Source organism: Chiloscyllium plagiosum, chromosome 11 (genome assembly GCF_004010195.1).
Source record: "Chiloscyllium plagiosum isolate BGI_BamShark_2017 chromosome 11, ASM401019v2, whole genome shotgun sequence".
Classification (NCBI taxonomy): domain Eukaryota; kingdom Metazoa; phylum Chordata; class Chondrichthyes; order Orectolobiformes; family Hemiscylliidae; genus Chiloscyllium; species Chiloscyllium plagiosum.
In genome coordinates, this window is record NC_057720.1 from 1,691,342 (window position 1) to 1,709,816 (window position 18,475).

The 18,475-nt window shown below is 42.4% G+C and overlaps 1 protein-coding gene across 10 annotated transcripts in view; it reads left to right on the forward strand.

The window, feature by feature from the left end:
• Positions 1–524: 524 nt before the first annotated feature.
• The window catches only part of lhx8a (LIM homeobox 8a), a 49,703-nt gene continuing 31,752 nt past the window's right edge, over positions 525–18,475 (forward strand). For 2 of the 10 annotated variants that reach the window (XM_043698557.1, XM_043698558.1), the window contains exons 1-6: positions 1,650–1,696; positions 2,660–2,741; positions 2,847–2,999; positions 5,786–5,907; positions 8,520–8,740; positions 17,478–17,581. In XM_043698557.1, the coding sequence (XP_043554492.1) occupies positions 1,665–1,696; positions 2,660–2,741; positions 2,847–2,999; positions 5,786–5,907; positions 8,520–8,740; positions 17,478–17,581 (714 nt within the window). In that variant the 5' untranslated portion in view covers positions 1,650–1,664. The other 8 variants (XM_043698561.1, XM_043698563.1, XM_043698562.1 and 5 more) reach the window with 8 other exon arrangements.

An 18,475-nucleotide genomic window follows, 5' to 3' on the forward strand; every position in this document is an offset into this window, starting at 1 on the left:
AGGGTTTAGCCCACATCCTCTGAATTGAGTTCAATGTCATTGCCACCCCCTACCCTCTACAGAGCCCCTCTATCTTCAAACTGATCACTGCCTGGGGGCTGAACTCATCATTGAAGGATATAACACTTGTCAGACCAAGGTCACCTCTCATTTCGGGGACAATGAGACGCCCCACCTGTTCTAGGTTGACCCGGAACGGTTCACAGAACCACCGTTTGGCTCCAGACGGAACATTTATTTGTTTATGTTCGTTTTAAAACTGTTAAATTGTAGGGAAGGAGTAAATCTCTTGGTCCCAAAGTTTCTGATCCATCATTAAACCCATCCAGGTGTGAACGAAGAGAACTAAAAAAATAAACCAGATGTTTAAATAGTTGGACGAGGGTTGAGCAAATAATTGTCTTCATCAGGAATTGCCAACTTAAAGTGAAAGTCTCATAATTTGTCATAATTGGCATCCAGTTCCTCGTGGGCATAATTTGAAACAGCCAGAATTAAAATATTATTAATATGGTTCAGATGTTTCAGTTTCATTGATGGAAAGTTATTAACAATCAGTCAAGTCACACAAATGTATACCTTAGAGGAAACAACACTTTCTCTTCTTCCCCCGCCCCCTCCTCATTTTGGAAGAGAAACCTAGCGAAAAGGAGCGGTGATGATATGGCGTGCAAGGATTCTCAATGTTTGTATCTGGCCTCATTGCCTTGTAAAGGCTGCGGGGACGTAACCTGAATCCGTGTTTAGATTTCAATTCGACTCATGTAGCTGATGAGAGATAAGGCTTCATGAGATAATGCTGGCTGAGGGGGTTGGCCAAGACTACTTGTGTGTGTATAGTCTGAAGCCTTGCATGTTCGAAGGGCTGTACTAGGTTGGAGAGGTGTGGCTGGTGAAAAATAAACTTTTTTTTCCCCCTTTGAGTAAAGTTCAATCTGCCGAGGTAACCTCTTTGTTTGTCAGTTAAAAGACAGACTAGGGAAGAATTGAGCAGAAGGTTTCAGATCGGAGGCAATAGCCTCCCTCCTGAAATAAGGGAGGGTTGTTGTGAGTCTGTCTATGCTGTACGCTAGGAACACGGATTCTGAATGCCATGTACTGGAAGAGCTCGCAGCTGCTGGTGTGTCGCATGGAAAGCGAAGAGAAGTACACGGCTGGTGTGTGTCTCCTGAAGGTGAGTGTCTCCCTTTCTACCTTAGCCACTTATCGGGGCTTAACCCTCAGCACAACAACGAGGCGAGATGTATTCCCCTGCTGATAGACACTATTTTGTACAGTAACTTGGAATAAATTTCATCTGTTAATTTCCAGAAACTATCTGGGCGCTGTAATGGGACCATACTGATTTGAGGAGGAGCGGATTAAACCGAGACTAAGATTCGGGTCGAAGGGGTATAATGATTGGGAGTGGGTTACCGACTCACGATTCCGTCCTATAGTGACTAACGTAGAAATATGATAGGTCTTTAATGGCGCTAACTGTTCATATCCCTCTATCAAGTCTGTGTTCGGGGCCAGTCTGGCATAGTCAAAGTTATAAAGAGGCCCTTTGGCCCGTCGCGTCTGTACCGGTCAAAAACAATCCTCTAACAATTCCAATTTCCAGTCCTTGACTCCCACAGCTTTATCCCAGCAACGCTAATATATATGTGAATACTCCCGAAATGTTAGCAGTTCCGCCTCAATCACCCTCAAGGTGGCGGGTTCCAGACTCAACTCTTGGGGGGGAAAGAACCGAAATCTTCACTATTTCTTCCTAGCCCAAGTCCCAATCCCCTATCCCTTATCCCTTGCAGCGGTGGGAGGGGGTAACTAACCCCGCAATGTTGTGTAAAATGAATTTGGGTGGGGAATGAGGTATTGACTCCCTTCCAGGGTTGTTATTTAGTCGTTGTTCATTGAGAATGACGGGGGGGGGAAGAGAGGTGGTTGTGAAATCCTCCAACTCCCACCTACCCACAGAGTCCACCACCCCCTTAAACTCTCGACTGGTTGGGAGCGTTAATTCAACTCATGAGCAATCGCTCGTGTTTATTTTGTGGGGAGGAGAGACGAGTAGATTTGGTTTAAATCTGTAACCAGGCAGAGCTGACCTTCCCTCGGGATGGTTAACTGGAATCACCTGCACCAGGAATTGTTCTTTTCTCCTCTCCCACCCCCCCCCCCCCCCCGTATAAATTGCCCAATTGAACAAATCTGGCGGGCTCCGTCATTATCGTTCAAGTGCCCTTATTAAACCTCTTCACCTCGAGATTGCCCTTTCAAAGGCATTTAGAAAGAACAAGGAGTGCTTTAATTGAAATTTTTAACAAAAATCAATTTTCCCTTTTTTTTCCCCCTCATTTGACCGGCGTTAGGAACTGATGGGTATAAATGAGGAGCTTTGTGTAACTTAAAGAGAAACGGAGTTGACACTTGAGCAGACCAGCCTCTGCTACTGGACTGAATACTAAAGATTCTTGTTTTGTCCAGAATCGGGGGTATTTGCTCTCCAAATCACGCACTTTTTAAATGATTCACGAGCGTTGTTAGGGTGAGGAGTGAGGGGTGGGGGCGGGAGAGTGGCTAATTTTGAAATGGGGCGCGATAAATGTTCTTAGAGTTCCTTACGTGCTACAATGTGCTAGAAGCTATCTCCAAATCTTTGCTCTTTTTCCAGTTTAAAAACCATGTCGGACGACCCTGAATCCACTTCCTCCAACTCTTTTGAAAGGATTTGGAAACGGAGTACTTGCAGTCTGGTACCTAACCACTAACCCCAATCTCCTCCCGTCATTCACATATTTGAGACTCACTTGCACTGGGAGGGGGCTAACTGTCCATTTTTGTCTTTTTTTTTACTGTAGACTAACTCTGAGCGGGTGGTTAAGGACGAATCCAGTTCCCCAGCTCCCTCGGCCTCGCCATCCCTATCTCCACAATCGATGATCTCTTCCAGGTCGTGCAGAAATATCTGCAGCAGCTGCGGCTTGGAAATAGTGGACCGATACCTCCTGAAGGTGAGGAAACACCGCTGACGCGCCCCACCCCCTCCCTCTTTTTTAAAAAAAACACATACCGGTCTAATTGATCACTGCCAATTGTTTTGGGAATAATTCTGAGGCAGAATGGTCTTTGCCACCAAGAGACTAGCTATAGAACGTGCAGGATTGTAAAGTTTGACCTAACCGTACTGAGAGGGAACACTTTCCGAAATTGCTGAAAATGCTCAGGTCTAGCAGCATCTAAGGGTCATCGGAGCCGAAACGTTTACTCTGGAGTTTTCTTCAGATGCTGTCAGACCTGAGCTCTTTCAGCGACTTCTGTTTTTGTTGCTGATTTACAATTTACTTCGGTTTTTATTGAGTTGGAATAGATAACCGTCTAGTCCAGGAAAGTGGGGCGAATGCAGGTGGGAAATTGTTGGCGGTATAGACTCCAAGGGACTCCTCTGTCCCGCGTGAACAGCAGCCGACTGGAAAGTTGTTTTCCCTCGATTTATCTGCTCGATTTATCCGGGTGTTATTTTTGAACCCTATTTAAATCTATTTGAGGGTCAGAGTGGCCCTGTCCCTCCTCTGCGTACCAGGAGTGTGGGATTAATCTTCCGTTCAGGGTTCCCAATGTCCTCCAATCCTTACACCGAGAGACCAAATGTCGCGCTTTCTCAGATTAAACCTCATCCGCTTCCTAGCGGAGGCAGGATTCCGTGGCACCTTTGTGAGGAGTTCTGACCACGAGTTACCCAGCAACAGCCTCTGACCAGCTCCATGCCCTGGCTAGGAGTTTGGTTTGAGCAAATTTGGTTACCGCTTTTCCCCACCACGACAGGAGAAACCCCAGAACGTGAAAGACACGACTGTTTCGAATTCCCCTTTTTACCAGGTTTCCTGCCTGGCAAACTGCTCCCTAAGCAACAGTTCGAATACTTGAGGCTTCGTGTTTAAAAGTGCTATTTAAATGCAAGCTGTTAAAGGTCAGTTCGTGTCTGCAATGTTTTGAACGACCGATCATTAAATCCGGTGTTTTCCTTTTTTAAACTACATCTGGTCACTGTTAAAACTTTCAACCTTCTCCCTCTATTGAACAGTCTTAGTTTAGGATTGGACCCTGTGTATGTCCTTTCACCGACAAGAAATTAACTAAACGTCTTTTACAATCGACAAGTCTTCACAAGATTTATTTTTAAAGACTGCAGCTGTAGTTCTTCTACAACAGGTAGACTCCCTGAATTCAGAGCCCACCATCAGTGGGGAAATATGTGACCCTATTTTAGAAATCCAACTAACGCCAAGTACGGCAGGAAATGCCGATTGTTTGAACGTAAAAGGGAGTTGGTCCCCAAAGCACTGACCTAACTGCCCTTGTAGTTGTCACAAAGTGATAGAGCGGTTTGAGCTCTCTATGGGGCTAATTTGTAATGTGGTGGAGGTAACCCACAGCCCTGGACCATTTTCCAATTTGGAAAGAATTTTTGTCCCATGTCTTTACCCCCTCCCCCCCACCTCCCCACCTCCCCAACACACACACACACACACACCTTGTTTCATCCATTTTAATATTTGTTTTCCAAATCCCTTGGGATGTTATTGGCTTGACTGCCGTCTCAGATAGGACTTTCCGGATCACTGCAACTCGCTTTTAGAGCTCACATATTCCAATCCTTTCCGGCAATGTTAAACCTACCTGTAGAAACCTTTTTTTAAACTAAAACGCTTCTGATCGCAAAGTGCGTCGGGATATCCTGGAGCCGGGAGCAGGCGCCATCCAAATGTTTTTCGCAATTGAAGTGACTCGAACGGGGGAAGGTAACAAAAACTGCCCCTCAGACAGAACATTCCAGGTTTGCTTATCGCCTCAATCTCGTTTGTACAAGTTTGAAATACTTGTCCCGCTCCCTAATTGCCCTTGGACCGAGTGGCTTGTTCGGGGCCACTTCAGGGGGGCAGCTGAGGCAAACCACGTTGCTGTGGGTCTGGAGTCTATGCAAGCCAGTCTGGGTAAGGATGGCAAATCCCCCGCTTGAAGGTGAGGTTTTACTAGTAACATTGCCATGGTTATCATCTACAGTCGACATTATTGCCTGAATTAACTTAATGTTAAAATTGCACCCATGCTTTCCCCCATCTAGTGAATTAGTCAGTGTCTCCAGTATTTAATTGTCCCATGGGATGGGCGAGGGAGGGGGCGTCTCTGGCTAGAACAGCATTTAGAGAGGGCTTAAGAGTCACATTTTGGCCAGACCAGGTAAGGATGGCAGATTTCATTCCCTAACGGGCATTATTAAAGCAGATGGGTTTTTACAAACAATAGGCAATAGTTTCGTGGTCTTCATGAGGCAATGAATTCAATAAAAATCTGGAATTGAATTTCTGCCATGGGGATTCAGACCCAAGTCTTGGGAATATTACCTGTCTCTGGATTAATACTGGTGATAACACTACGTGGTCATCTCTCTCTTCACCCCCCCCCCCCCCCCCCCCCCCCCCCCCCCCCCCCCCCCCCGCCCACCCCCCCCCCCCCCCCCCCCCCGCCCCCCCGAGTTCAGTAACACTTTCCTCTTCCCCTGTCAATCTGGGGCTGGCTGGTAGCTCACGTTCTGGATTAGTGGTTCTGGAAGAGCACAGCATGATGGGCTTTTGCCCGAAACGTCGATTTCTCTGCTCCTTGGATGCTGCCTGAACTGCTGTGCTCTTCCATCTGGTTTCCAGCATCTGCAGTCATTGTTTTTACCTGGTAGCTCACGTGTTGATGTTTCCCGGTTGTGTGAGGTTGCTAATGGAGGCTATGTTCTCTACCTGTGCAGGTGAATGAACTATGTTGGCATGTCCGATGTTTGGCCTGTAGTGTGTGCAAAACCTCTCTGGGCCGACACACCAGCTGCTACATCAAGGATCATGAAATATTTTGCAAACTGGATTATTTCAGGTACTGATCATAGATGACAGATTTTCTGAAGATTCCTATGGGTCAGCCTAGGGTTGGGTTTAGTGTTGAGGGGTGGAGGGGATTTACATTAACATTTTCCAACTGTCTCCCATTACTCGGTCTCTCTGCGCCACCACCCTCCCCCCAAAACATTATTTGGTCAGTCACGAATATCGGGGGGTGGGGTGGACTCAGCCAAATCTTTCAGATCTCAACTTGCAAAGCACCTCAATATGGTGGCAGTGGGACGTTCTTGATTAGAGTGGTGCTGGAAAAGCAAAGCAGTTCAGTCAGCATCCGAGGAGCAGTAAAATCGACATTTCGGGCAAAAACCCTTCATCAGGAATACAGGCAGAGAGCCTGAAGGGTGGAGAGATAAGTGAGAGGAGGGTGGGGGTGGGGAGAAAGTAGCAGAGGTTTCCAGCATCTGCAGTCATTGTTTTTACCTAGTGGGATGTTCTTGTCCACCCTAATTTTAAAACCGGGACATTAGCCAAATGTATCTGAATTATTGTTGGGTGAAGGCCATTCAGTCCACGTTTAGTCTTTTTTAAGACTCTAGCTTAGCCCCAATCTCCTGTCTTTCCCCATATCCTTATACACTTTCCATTTTAATCATCCAGTTCCTCCATTGAACCAGTCCAACAGGTTTCCATGTAGTGCATTCCAGAGCCAATGTAATGGTGTGCCAGCTTTCTTTTGTTTACTGCTTTTGCAGAACACTAAAAATGGTGTCCTCCCCTTGACCAGCAGGAGCAAGTTCACCCAATCCATTCTAACCTTAAGCGTTAGAAATCTCCTCTAACCTTCTCCCTAGTTATACTTCAAAACAGAAGTTTCTCACTCTGGGGCGATTATAAACATCTTCTGTACACTCCAGATTTACATTCTTCTTAGTGGAGAACACCAATGTATGCCATTGTCCTAGCTAAGTTTATCCAAACAACCTCCTATGTTCTACACTATTAAGAAGCCTGAATTATTGTTTATTGTCCTGACTCCTTTTAATGTCTTGTATGTGTCCACCCCACACCCTGTCAGAATTATTTTGTATTGTCTCTCCAGTTATTTCTACCAGTGCATCACCTCACTTCCAACACGTGGAAATATCTGACCACTCCTTCGATGTACTACTATCCTTTTGAAAATTTGTACTGTTCTTAGTTTGCAATTTTTGTCTGTAGGCTTTGAAATTTATCCTCTACACACCAAGCTCTGCTCGCCAATACATCAAGAAAGCTTGGGGTGCTAACAAAGATCCTGACCAAACTTGCTACAAATCCACCAGCATGGAAAATATCCTTTTAACTGTTTCCTATCCCTTAGCCAATTTTGTATCCACTATGCTAGTGACACTTCTACTCCATGACCTCTATTTTCCTTGCGTCTTGTAGTATTGTTTGAATGTTTTTTGAAAATCATATGGCTCAAGTCTTGATCTTATCAATACATATTGCTTCAAAAAAGCTCAAAGCTGTTAGATTGTTTTCCTTAAATCCATGCTGACTTCTTTTAAAATCAATTCCTGTTTCTACATGCCTATTTTATCTTAATAATAGAAATGGGCAAAGACATTAATATATGGAATCAGCCTGGATCTCAATGGTAGAGCAGGCTGGAGGTTAAATGGTTCTTTATTTGATATCCCTCCAATTTAATTGCTTTTAAAGTTGTGCAAGTGTGATCAAATAGTGGGTACCTTGTGAATGGATTGTGCTTATCTCCTGTCAGCTGCTTGGCTGTGCACAAGTTCCATTGCCAACATTGTTCCAATGGGTCATGTGTAAATGAACAATTAGAATTAAAAGCTGCTCATCTTGGTAACACCCTCCAGAAAGTCAGAATTTTACACTTTCTGTACCGGACACTATGGCATAGTGTTTTGCTGTTCAGGTGCCAGCTTTCACTGCATATTCAAACACCTTCTCTACCATCTTGAGACTGCTATAAATCCATAGAATCCCTACAGTGTGGGGACAGTCCATTCTGTCCACCAAGTCCACACTGACCCTTTCAAAAGGATCCCACCCCAACCAATTTCCTTACCCTTTCCCTGTAACACTACATTTCCCATGGTTAGCACATCTAACTTAAGCATCCCTGGATACTATGGGCCATTTACATACACAGTTCACCTAAAGTGCACATCTTTGGGCTGTGGGAGGAAACTGGAGCAGCTGGTGGGAAATCCACACTGGCATGGAGAGAATGTGTAAATTCCATGCATTTGCTTAAGTGGAATCCAATCCCAAGTCCTTGATACTGAGGCAGTAGTACTAACCACTGCTAAATGATCCATGTTAATATTTCAGAAGTGAGTGGCTCTCCCAGTGTCTTGTGCTAATGATTATTTTGGCATATCAGCAAAACAGTTTACCTGCTTTTGTTAGTGGGATCCTACTATGCGAAACTTATTTTCTGTATGTCTGTCATGACCATGCTTATGATCTGTCATAATACGTTGACACATCCTAAAGGTCATGAAAGGTACTACACAAATGTTCTTTCTCTGTTTAATTTTATCCTGAAGCAATTGAATATTTTTGGGAGAAAACAGAGTGAGATAAATTGCTGCTCTGTAACCTCCACCCAAAATGATTTTGTTTCACCAGGCGTTATGGGACCCGTTGCTCTCGCTGTGGCAGGCACATCCATTCGACAGACTGGGTCCGCAGGGCCAAGGGTAATGTCTATCACCTGGCATGCTTTGCCTGTTTCTCCTGCAAGAGGCAGCTGTCCACTGGGGAGGAGTTTGCTTTGGTGGAAGAGAAGGTCCTCTGTCGGATACACTATGACTGTATGTTGGACAACCTCAAAAGGGCAGCTGAAAATGGTAACTTTTTCTGACAGTGGAGTTGAGGATATATTGGGTGTTAATAAGTGATGCAGTTGCTGAATCTGGCTGGGAGGTGGCAAATTACCTTCAGTCTCTGCTCATCCTTCCCAAATGATAACTTTGGCTAAGGTTGGTCATTCTGATTAGTACACTGGCCAATCAGAGAGCAAAGTTCTCATCTATTTGGATGGTGGTTGATTCAGTCAAAATGAATTCTCTTGCCTCCTTTACGCTGTTTATTCAGCCTTCCTGCCTTTTTTCTTCCAAGTTGCTCACGATACTCCTGTCCATCTTAATTTCTAGAAATTCTAGGGCAATTCTGATTTGTGACCCAAATAGTTAAGAGGAATATTGAAAACAATGGTAGTATTTTATAAAATAAAAGGCAGATGTTGAAGATCTGAAATTGCTGGAGAAACATGGCCAGTCTGGCCATGTCTACAGAAAGAAAGCAGAGTTAATATTTTGTAGTGACTCTTCCAACTTCAGTTGGTGAGCACAGAAGTGATCTGCAAGAGTGGCTCCAGGGATGAGAAGCTTCAATTGATGATTGATCAGAGAAGTTGGGACTCTTCTCCTTGGTGAGAAGAAAGCTGAGAGGACATTTTAAGTTTTCAACATTATTAGCTAGCTGGAAAAGGGAATAGGGAGAAGCTGTTTCCATTTGCAAAAGGAATAAGAATGTGACTGAGTAGATTTTAAAGGGATGTGCAAATGAGGCAAGGGTGATTGGAGCAACTTTCATTGAGTTGTTTAGGAATGAAAGCAATATGCCTCCATTATGTTTGTAGGCAGTTTGATTTAAGACATTAGTTTTAAATGGTAATGCCCAGGGCCTAAGGGGTAGAAATAGGAAAGTAAGGGGGCTTGTCTGAGGAAGGGAAGATCTAGCATGGGATAATACAGCGAGGTTAGACAAAGCTAGTGACAATCATGATGGGGCCAAATGTTATAAGGATTGTTGTGACAAATAGTTATCCCTTTAATGCCAAAATACTGTGGACCTGATTGCATTAATGTACTGGAGGCTGGTGTATTTCCTTCTTGACAAAAGTGACTACACTTCAAAACACAGTCCTTGCCTGCAAATTACTTTTGGGTAGCTGAAGTTATGCAAATGCAATCCTCTTGTAAATTTGGGATGTCGGTGCTACTAGCAATGACAATCATTGTCCTTGAAAGTGAGTGAATACTCTCCTGAACTGCAGTCTATGGTGAGTGATTGTGGATAATCCAGAACTTGGATCCAATAGTTAACTTTGGAAAGTCAACTAGATTCTGGACATGTTCCATCAGATTGGAAGCTATTAAATACAACTAGTAGAATGGTTGAAGGAAAACCAGCAGGATTAGTTAGTGTGATCGTCTTCATGGAGAAGATCGTAGTATCTTTGAGGATTCAAGGAGAAACTGAAGGTAATTGGAAAGAGTCAGCATAATTGTGCAGGGGAGCTAATATTCCCCAGTTTATGGGGTTCTTTGAAGGAGTAATGTGATGGAGATAAAGGGAAGTCATGAATGTTGGATTTCCAGAAGCTATTTAATAAGGTGTCACAAGATTGTGCCAAGTAGGGAGCTGATATGTAGTGGATAGCATCTGGTTTGGTAGATCTCTCTGGCAGAGAACGCAGGTCTTTTGGCAACTTGGGGTGGATTATTACAGGGGCTTTAACCTTTCCCAAGGTGTATCAGTTACTTGGATGATGGGAGCTAAGGCATCATAGCTAAATTGGGTGGGGGCAAATGATTGCACACTGATTTGGGAAAATGTGAAATTATTCATTACGTAGAATAAATTTTAAAATTGTTTAACTGGAGAATAAGCAGATTTTAAAGTCGAGGCTTGCTGGTGTCACTCAATTGATTTTTAAAAATTCCCTCATTGGCACTGATGACTGTTCCTTGTCTGAGAAGGTGGGGGTGAGCTGCCTTCCTGAACTGCTGCAGTCCATGTACTGTAAGTTGACCGACCATGCCATGAGGGAAGGAATTCCAGGATTTTGACCCAGCAACAGTGAAGGAGCAGGGATATCAGATCTTTGAATTTCTGGAGTGCATCTTGTAGATAGCAGCAGGTACAGCTGAGTGGATGTTTATGGATGTGGTGTCAATCAAGTGGGTTGCTTTGGTCCAGGATAGTATCAAGCTGCTTATGGTGTTGGAGCTACACCCATCTAGGTAAGTGGAGTATTCATTACAACTTTATGCCAGTAAAGTAAATAATTAAGGCTAACTAAGTGACATTTTTTATTTTCAGAATTGAACATGATTGAAGTACAGCTTTGCTCTGTACAAAATGTTGGGATTGTATCTGGAATATTGTGTATGCTTTAGTCTCCTCCTTCCTATTGAAGGATGGATGTACATGTGGCTCGAGGTTTACTAGACTTTGATACCTTGAATGAGCAGCAATCCTAAGGAAAAGTTGGAAAAGCTGGACTTTTCCACTGGTATTTAGAATGAGGAATGACTTGATGTGAAATGAACCAAGTCTACTTGGTCAATTTCAGGATGTAGAAAGAGAGGATTGTTACTTTGAACACTGCCTCATGGTGGGATCCTGGGATATTCAGATTGAGGCAGATTGATTTCCTTATCCAACAAGGAAGCTAGGTTCTGGATATGGGGCTTTTGTGATGCAGTGGTAGTGTATGTACCTCAGGTAGGAGGCTAGGTTCAAGACCTAGCGGCTCCAGTGTCAACGCCCCCCCATTCAGATGATGCTAGGTTATAGTCCAACAGATTTATTTGAAGTCTCAAGTTTTTAGTGTTACCCTTCAAGTAACTTAAACAGACAAAGGGGCAAGGTTTTGAAAGTTTGTGATTTCAAATAAACCTGTTTGGACTACAATCTGGTGTCATCTGACTTGTGACCTTGTCCACTCCTGTCCAACACTGGCATCTCCATGGTCAAAACATGTCTGAAGCTCTGGGTAGATGGGAATGCGGACTTCAAAATGCATAACTTAGCATCTGCGGTCTTGTTGAATGAGTGGCAGACAAGTTCAAGGGGTCTAATGGTTTACTGCTTAAATCACTTTCATATGGAAGGGGCATTGTGCCAACCTTATGTTGGAAACTTTGGAAATTAGTGACCATCCTTTGCCTTGATTGTTCAGGGTCATGATTTCAAGGTAGTATTAAAGCCTTGGGAAGTTGCAGTGTTCTTTCTAAATCCTGCAACCACCAGTGTTCCATTGCTGAATGGATGCAAATCAACTGGGTGACTTTGTCCTGGATAGTTTCTCAGCTGGTGGAACTGCAGGAAAATGTATGCTATTCCTCAAATAGTGGACAGACTACAGAATCAAAGTTGAATGTTCACTGCAGAATACATTGCCTCTGATGTAAGCTTGTAACTGCAGCATGTCCGTGGCTGATCTAATAAAGTTGGCTAACATTAGAGAGAGAGAGAGAGAGTGTGTGTGTTGCCGAGGAAGCATCCAAGGAGCAAACGCATCAACATTTCGGGCATGAGCCTTACATCAGGAAAATTCCCGAAACGTTGATTCTCCTGCTCATCGAATGCTACCTGACCTGCTGTGCTTTCCCAGCAACACACTCTCTCAACCAACATTAAGCCCAAGAATGTTGATGTAATTAATTTCCCACTTACTGAGTCTTGTATGAAAAATAGCTTCTAAACACCAGCTGTTATAACAGTGATTTCTAAAACTCTTCAGGTACTAGTTGAGAAAATATGGACTGTTAATCTTGTATCATGTGTTCTAGCTATAATGTTTTCCAGTTGTCACCACGTTGGTCTAAATATTAATGGAACCTTTACAAGGTTCTTCACAATCCTTGATTAGTCTTCATATGGCTAGTGTTAATCTTCAGTTTGAAGGGTGAGAATTTTTCCCTTTCTCTCTTCCATACACGTGTTAATTGCAACCTGCTTTAAGATATGCCTCACTGGGAATATCTTGCTATTTCCGGAACCCTGCTATTTCTGGAGTCATAACACCAGTTGAAGATTTTGGGATGTACGCAGAATTCATAAATTTCTCTGTTGTTTAGTCCCAGGCTGACAAAGCATGAAATTTGTTTTCTGAAGTAAACAATTACTGCAAATAGATTCTAGATCTAGAAACATTCTGAACTACCAACTTTACAGATTAAAACTTTAACCTTCTCAAATTATCCCTGGGAAGTAAAAGCATGGGTGTTATGGATAAAGATAAAGACCAGGAAAGCAATTCATTGGTCTCATTCACAGGATTGGCTGAGGTGATTCTTGTGTTTTCTCAATTTTCCTCTGAATACTTCCACTGACTTTGTAGGCGGTGCAGGGTAGCTGGTTCATCCTTGTAAATGTCTCCAGCTCATTCACTAAAAGTCAGTTTGGAGCAACTGTTGAAAGGAAAAGTAAACTGATTTTCTTGCTTAAGTGGCTTTTGTGTAGAGAACAAGACAACTCCTGAGGCTATCAAGATCGAATGGCTTCTCTGCCACCGCTCCAAGCTGTTGAGCTACCTGGGAGCTAATCAGTTGTTGCTAGGTGGAAGGCCTTTGTCATTGACCACTGGTCATGAGCCAACAGACCAATCAGTTCTTTGTTGCTGACTGAATTTCCATTTATAATGCCCTTGGCTCAGACTTGCCTGCTAGCTTTCTCTGCTTGTTCTTGAGCCAGCTGTTGTGTCCCCACATTTGCAGTGGGGAGTATCTTGTTACTTGCTTTCAAAAGGCTGTGATCTCTTGATCTTTTTTTCCATTTGTCCAAAACCTAAATACTGAAAAATCAGTCATGAAGTGAATGTTGGGGCAGAGAGAGAATGTAGAGTAGCTCTCAGCCACTTAAGAATATTTGTAGAAAAGTAGTGCTTGTATAAATGGATCCAGTTGTGATGAAAGTTGAGGTTTATCGCTTTCATATGAATTTTAAACTAGTGTCATGATCCCATGTGATATTAATGGGCACTTCAGTTGTCAGCCTTAAATCTCAATTGTAGATCACTTTATTAGTTTTAAAGAAGTCATCTTTCACTGAAGCATAAATATGCAGTGTTACTGACTTGGTTTGGCAATAAAAAATCTGTGCATTTTTTTTGCATAATCTTAAAGATTTGGAAGTGCCTAGTAAAATACAAGCCCTACAATCCTGTCCGTTCCAAAAGCTCTCCTTTACAACACTCCATGAATCTCTCTCTCCTACACTTGTAGGGCTTAATTAACCTGGTTTAAGTTCCCAATTTTTATTTAATAGTTCCTTCCTGGACCCTTTTACAATTAAAGTATAGACTTTCTCAGCAAATTATTCCACAATTGTAACACAAAATCTCTCATCCAGAACTTTTTAAACTGTTTACGCAATCACTATAAATACTAGCTCTTTGTCAGGAACAACTTTTATATATCCAGCTTCAACCAAGACATTTTGGTAAAACTGCCAAACTGACCCTCAAAAAAGCAGCTTCCTGAGCTATGGGATTTTCCCCTTTTTTTGAAAGTCAAACTAGCCTTCTAAACTGAGAACTTAATGCACTGCTTACTCTACTCACTCTTAAAATGTTCTGAAATCAAATCGTCACTATACACCAAGAATCAACCTTGCAAAAGTGCTTAACTTGGACTAAAAGCCACATACCACTTACTTAAACCAAAACTCTTGGATGTTAATGTCAAATGCTTTAAATTGCAAGTTGCAGATGTTGGTTGCTATTGATGAGCAGGCATATGGTGTTAGTTTTTAGCTTGATGGAGAGATTGAGTTTCAGAGACATGAGGTTATGTTGCAGCTGTACAAAACTCTGGTGTAGCCGCACTTGAAGTATTGCATACAGTTCTGGTTGCTGCATTATAGGAAGGATGTGGAAGCTTTGGAAAGGGTGTGGAGGAAATTTACTAGGATGTTGCCTGGTATGGTGTTGAGGAAAGGCTGAGGGACTTGAAGCTGTTTTTGTTAGGGGTGAAGGTTGAGATGACTTTAGAGACTTATAATCTAATCAGCGGGTTAGATAGGGTGGACAGTGAGCCTTTTTTCTTGAATGTTGATGACTAGCATGAGGGGTGACAGATATAGGACAGATGTCAGAGGTAGTTTCTTTACTGAGTAGTAGGGGGTGTGGAACGCCTTGCCTACTTCCAAATTTAAGGGCATTGAAATGGTCATTGGATAAACCTATAGATGAGAATAGAATAGTGTAGGTTAGATGGGCTTCAGATTGGTTTCACAGGTCAATGCAACATCAAGGGCCTGTACTACACTGTAATGCTCTGTTTTATTGTGCAGAACAATGGTTTAGAGGTCAAACATGTGACTAATCTTGTGATGAAAGATTTGATGCTGTGGCTTTTATGACTGGGACCGAACATTGAAAAGCATTAGATTGCCTTTGGTTTAGAGTAATGAAGGATTGGATTTTGTTTTAGCTCAAATTCAATGTAAAACTTAAGGCAACTTTGGAAGAGATCTGACCAGGGTCGGAAGCGAATATCTGTTCTCTCGTAGAGAAGTGTAGGACAGTTGAGGAAAGTTCATTTAAAAGTTTAGTTTGTGAAACTTCCATAAGTGTTACCTAATCTGTTTCTAAATATGTTAAGCTTTCAGTTTTGACTATTCATAAGACTTTATTGTTTACAGGACAATGGATAAGCAGTTAGATCAAATTTGAATAATTTCTCTGGATTTACTGAAGTGATTGCTTTGGGAAATGAGGTTTCATACTGTTCTAATATTTAGTTTGTTTTTCCTTTTTGTAATAACTGGTTGTTAAAAGAAATTAAGCTTCACGTGCCTGTGAATAACCAAGTTAAATATTTTATGATCCATCAAATCATAATCCATTCTGACTCAAACAAGTCTGATGTAATTGGGTCATAATGAGACTGGGGAAAGCACAATGGGAAGATGTTTGTCTTGGATGTTTTCTAATAGTTCCATATTTTGTGAATCTTTAGTCAGAATGTATTGAGCTTCTGAAGCTGTAACTGAGGAGTTAATTGCTTATTTTCCCTCTTTTAAAAGAGTAGAATGTTTCCTCGATGAGAAGTTTGTTAAAGTTTGAATGAGATGAGGAAGCAGAAATCTGGTAAATAGAATGAGAAGGCATTCACTTTAGCTTCAAGATTCAAATGTTTTAGTTCGACTGACTGCAGAGTTCAAAGGGATTTAAGTGTTTTAGTGTGAGTAGTCAGTGCTGGTATAGCATGTAATCAGACCGTTGGGATGTTACCTTTTGTAAGAGGAATGAACATAATGTTAATGTCTTAGATATATAGGGCATCAGTAAGGCTAAATCTCTCTAGTTTGGTCATCTTTAAGGATGTGTGTATATATACACTGGTTGAAGTTTTAGTAGATATATGTAATGAGCAGGAGGTAAGGTGGTGAAGATGGGATTTTAGTGGGATGATTTGACAAAAGGGTATATGATTCTAAATCTCCTTGGGCAAGGTGGAAAGTTTTTATTGTGCTTGAGTCTGGATCTCTGTGCCACCCTTCCAGGATACAGGAGATTAGGGAATGAAGGGCTTTGGAATTCTCCGCATGCAGAGGTGGAGGCAGGTTCAGTGTTAAGTTTAGATGCTAGAATCAAAGCTGTTGGGCTAGGCCATCTTAGCAGGCAAAAGTGAGGACTGCAGATGCTAAGTTCTATTCCTGATGAAGGGCTTTTGCCCAAAACATAGATTTTCCTGCTCCTTGAATGCTGCCAGACCTGTGCTTTTCCAGCACCACTCTGATCTCGACCATTTTAGCAATCTAACCAGCTACAATCTTGTGGTGGAGCTGACTGAAGGGCCAAATAGTCTACCTCCGCTTCAAACTTGCATAGTTTTCATGTTTAAAGTGAAGGTTTAACAAGTATTTGATTCTGTTCAAAATTTTCATTTGCTGATATTTATCAGGATAATACAAAAGCAATTGTTCTTTCTTGGGTTCATGATGCTGCCAACAGAGTTTTTTTTCCTTTGGACTAAAGGTGAAGTAAAAGAAGTTGGTTCTCATTAGTTAGTGTGTGCAGAGGCAAATCGTGAATATTAAATTCCCATGGCGTATCTATGAAATCTGTCAACTTAGATGGAAATTCAATAACTTCTGGAGAGTTAACTTAGGTTTTCATAGCACAAAATTTATCTTATTGCGATTTAATAAACTTCATTCTCCTCCAGATAAATGAAGGTACACCATAGAGCTTTGTAATATGAATGCAAGCATGATTGAAAGTCTTTAACAGACCATTTTTAGTAATTAGTTTACGATCAAATTACAGTGAGACTTCCTTTCCTGCAGCAATGTGGATGCAATGTTATACCAACATTAAAGGATTTGGTGTAGCAGACACTGAGCAGAGGTAGAGGGAATTTTGGAGAATGAGCGGTTACATCATCACAGTATGGCCTTCTACAGGCTGAAACATAGCAATATATTTTTGATTTTGGGTTTGAAAGAGCTGGAGGCTTGCTCCCACAGAGTGGAGACTAAGCAGCGTGGGTCTTTGACAGTACAGGAGCCTGGAAGTTACCACACACGACTTTCTCCCTGTAGCTGGCAGAAATTTTGCTTGGGGCCACATACTGATAAAGCTGTCTGTGCTGAACTAAATCAAGAAGAAAGACGGGTAAACTGGGAGAGTGTGATGCCATTGTGTAATTGCTGTGAATAATTCACTTGAAGGAGACTTGTGGCTCAGATTATTTGATCTGGAATAGTTGTGTGTGGAGAGGGAGGTGGATCTCTTGTATTGACTATTTTTCACATGCACTCTTGATTGCAACTATATTCTTATAGGGAACGGAGTGACCATGGAAGGAGCACTACCAACCGAGCAGGATGTCATTCAACCCAAACCAACAAAACGAGCACGGACCAGCTTCACAGCTGATCAGCTCCAGGTAATGAACGTTCCACTTCAAGTATTGATCCTGGCCCTACCTCTGATTATTTTATTGAATGAATTTTTTTATTTGTTTCTTGCAACACAAGAGGCCTCAAGAGTAGACCAGTTACTTTAGTTTGAAGGTTTGAGTTATACTCTTTCAAATCCTGGATGCCAATTGTCAGCATCAGAATTTGTTTGGATCTGGTCACTAGTTTGGCAAGGGTTGTTAGAATTCTGGGTCAATGGTTTTGTTTGTTTACTGAGTCAAGGGAAACTGTCCAGTTGTCATGTTTCAGGAGTTGATCACTAGTTCAAGGCATTGTGCAAGTTTGAGAAGATGATCTGTCTTTCAGTCTAGTTGAATGGACAATTTCTGAGAATAGACAATAGGTGCAGGAGTATGCCATTCAGCCCTTTGAGCCTGACCGCCATTCTATATGATCATGGCTGATCATCCTTAATCAGTATCCTCTTCCTGCCTTCTCTCCATAACCCTTGATTCCACAATCCTTGAGAGCTCTATCCAACTCTTTCTTAAATGAATCCAGAGACTGGGCCTCCACTGCCCTCTGGGGTAGAGCATTCCACACAGCCACCACTCTCTGGGTGAAGAAGTTTCTCCTCATCTCTATCCTCAATGGTCTACCCCGTATTTTTAAGCTGTGTCCTCTGGTTCGGCACTCGCCCATCAGCGGAAATATGTTACAAGTGGAGTTCCGCAGGGATCAGTTCTGGGTCCTCTGCTGTTTGTAATTTTTATTAATGACTTGGAAGAGGGAGTCGAAGGCTGGGTCAGTAAATTTGCAGATGATACGAAGATTGGTGGAGTTGTGGATAGTGAGGAGGGCTGTTGTCGGCTGCAAAGAGACTTAGATATGATGCAGAGCTGGGCTGAAGAGTGGCAGAT